Source organism: Panicum hallii, chromosome 5, assembly GCF_002211085.1.
Source record: "Panicum hallii strain FIL2 chromosome 5, PHallii_v3.1, whole genome shotgun sequence".
NCBI lineage: Eukaryota > Viridiplantae > Streptophyta > Magnoliopsida > Poales > Poaceae > Panicum > Panicum hallii.
The window spans coordinates 12,450,357-12,452,104 of NC_038046.1; the positions used below are offsets into that span (position 1 = coordinate 12,450,357).

Consider the following 1,748-nt stretch of genomic DNA (forward strand, 5'->3'; position numbering starts at 1 on the left):
TTATATATTCGTTATCATAAAGCAATTTTGAATTTCAAATGTTTGCAACAGATATTCGCGCAGGGGATATCATGCCAACGAGGTCAACTGGGTCGTCAAGATGCAGCCGTACGTGCAAGGGTGGCAATACGCACGTGACGATGTGTGGGACGAGGGGCACCCACACACGGACGCGTCATACGGCGCATACCTCCGCTGGTACCTCCTTCGCACGCGTCCGTACGTCACTCTTTCACGTATTCATGACGCGGAGGATCAGCACCAGCCGACCATTTCGGACACGTATCCCTCGTACCGTGATCAGGACCACCGTGGCGCGGTACGTCTTTCGCAACTTGAATTATTAAATCTTTTTTCTAAAAGATCGATACCAATAGTAATCTGCATCCCATTACGTATGCAGATCGATCTGATCAACTTCGCGGAGGTCGAAGCTACATCTCAGATCACGTTGCTTGAACGTGGAGTGCGCGTACCGGAGGCACAGTACAAGGACAGCTTCCGTAAGATTCAAGACAGCTTGACGCGAGCGTTACGTGCACTGACGTGTCGCGGCAGAGACGACGTGGGGACCTCTAGTTCATCTCATACGTCCGCGCACGTGTACACAGCTGGCCCGTCGACCTCTGCAGCACCCCACGCAGCGTCCAGCGGTACTGCCGCTAGTTCAAGCTGTAAGTCCTTCATATTTGCCATTTCGATCACCTTTGATTTTCACGACTAATTTCGTTTCTTTTTGTAGTCATGCACTCCACGGCAATGGGACCTCCTCCCGCAAGAATGGAGTCTCAGACGTTTGGCGCCTATGCTCCAGGAACGTCTCTCCCGTCAGGCTCGAGGCCACCTGCACCGTACTCTCAGGGCTACGCTCAGCATGCATGGTCGACGGGAGCTCCTGCATACGGTGGTCCATTCGGTGTGGCGGACTGGGACGACTGGGAGGGCGGCTCCGCCACTTGGTCGGAGCTGGTGGGCGGCGACGCCGGCCCTGACATCATTGGTCCATCCCAGACGTATGACGCTCCAGGTGCACAGTCTCAGGATGACCCGTTCACGCCAGCACCTCCTCCGCCTCGTCCTCACCGGGCTCCAGATGCATTTACGTACTCGGAGGACCACATACGCCGACGGCCTAGGACTAGAGGGGGGAGGGCCAAGAGAGCGCGAGATCCGGGACATGCGGAGTAGATACTCCTGATTTTGTGGACTTTTTATATTTGAACTGTTTTTGTATGATACGATTTTCTTTTTAATCGGTTGATCTATCGTACTGTCGTAATATTTGGATTCTACGTTCCAAAACGTTATCGTTTAACTATCTTCGTACGAGTTTTAGATACCATAATCTTCTTCGAAAAATTGAATTAAAATTTTATATGCATACATAAGAGTATGGCGGAAAAATCTTGTATTTGGAAAAAGTTTTAATTCCAAATAATTTGTGAAATATAAATTCGAAGAAGATATAACAAAAATGGCGCATCCCGCAAAACGTTATCGTTTAACTATCTTCGTACGAGTTTTAGATACCATAATCTTCTTCGAAAAATTGAATTAAAATTTTATATGCATACATAAGAGTATGGCGGAAAAATCTTGTATTTGGAAAAAGTTTTAATTCCAAATAGTTTGTGAAATATAAATTCGAAAAAGATTTGACAAAAATGGCGCATCCCGCCCACTGGCCGGGCGGGAGGCCTCCCGCCCACTGGCCGGGCGGGATGCCTGCTTCAGGGGCCTCTTCGCGA

General features: G+C 49.1%; 1 protein-coding gene across 2 annotated transcripts; it reads left to right on the forward strand.

Annotated features, from left to right (window-relative positions):
* Nucleotides 1-317: 317 nt before the first annotated feature.
* Nucleotides 318-1,279, forward strand: LOC112895598. Of its 2 annotated transcripts, none has more exons than XM_025963566.1 (2): nt 318-674; nt 743-1,279. In XM_025963566.1, exons 1-2 carry the CDS (start codon nt 398-400, stop codon nt 1,186-1,188), a joined length of 723 nt encoding a protein of 240 aa, XP_025819351.1. In that variant the 5' UTR covers nt 318-397; the 3' UTR covers nt 1,189-1,279. The 2 variants fall into 2 exon arrangements, with proteins under 2 accessions (XP_025819351.1, XP_025819352.1); XM_025963567.1 differs by having other exon boundaries at nt 318-653.
* The last annotated feature ends 469 nt before the right edge of the window (nt 1,280-1,748 follow it).

Bases quoted from the DNA above. Each gene is read 5' to 3' on its own strand.
- LOC112895598 (XM_025963566.1), top strand. From the start codon at position 398: ATGCAGATCGATCTGATCAACTTCGCGGAGGTCGAAGCTACATCTCAG. The intron at 675-742 runs GTAAGTCCTTCA...TTCTTTTTGTAG, and splicing joins TACTGCCGCTAGTTCAAGCT to TCATGCACTCCACGGCAATG.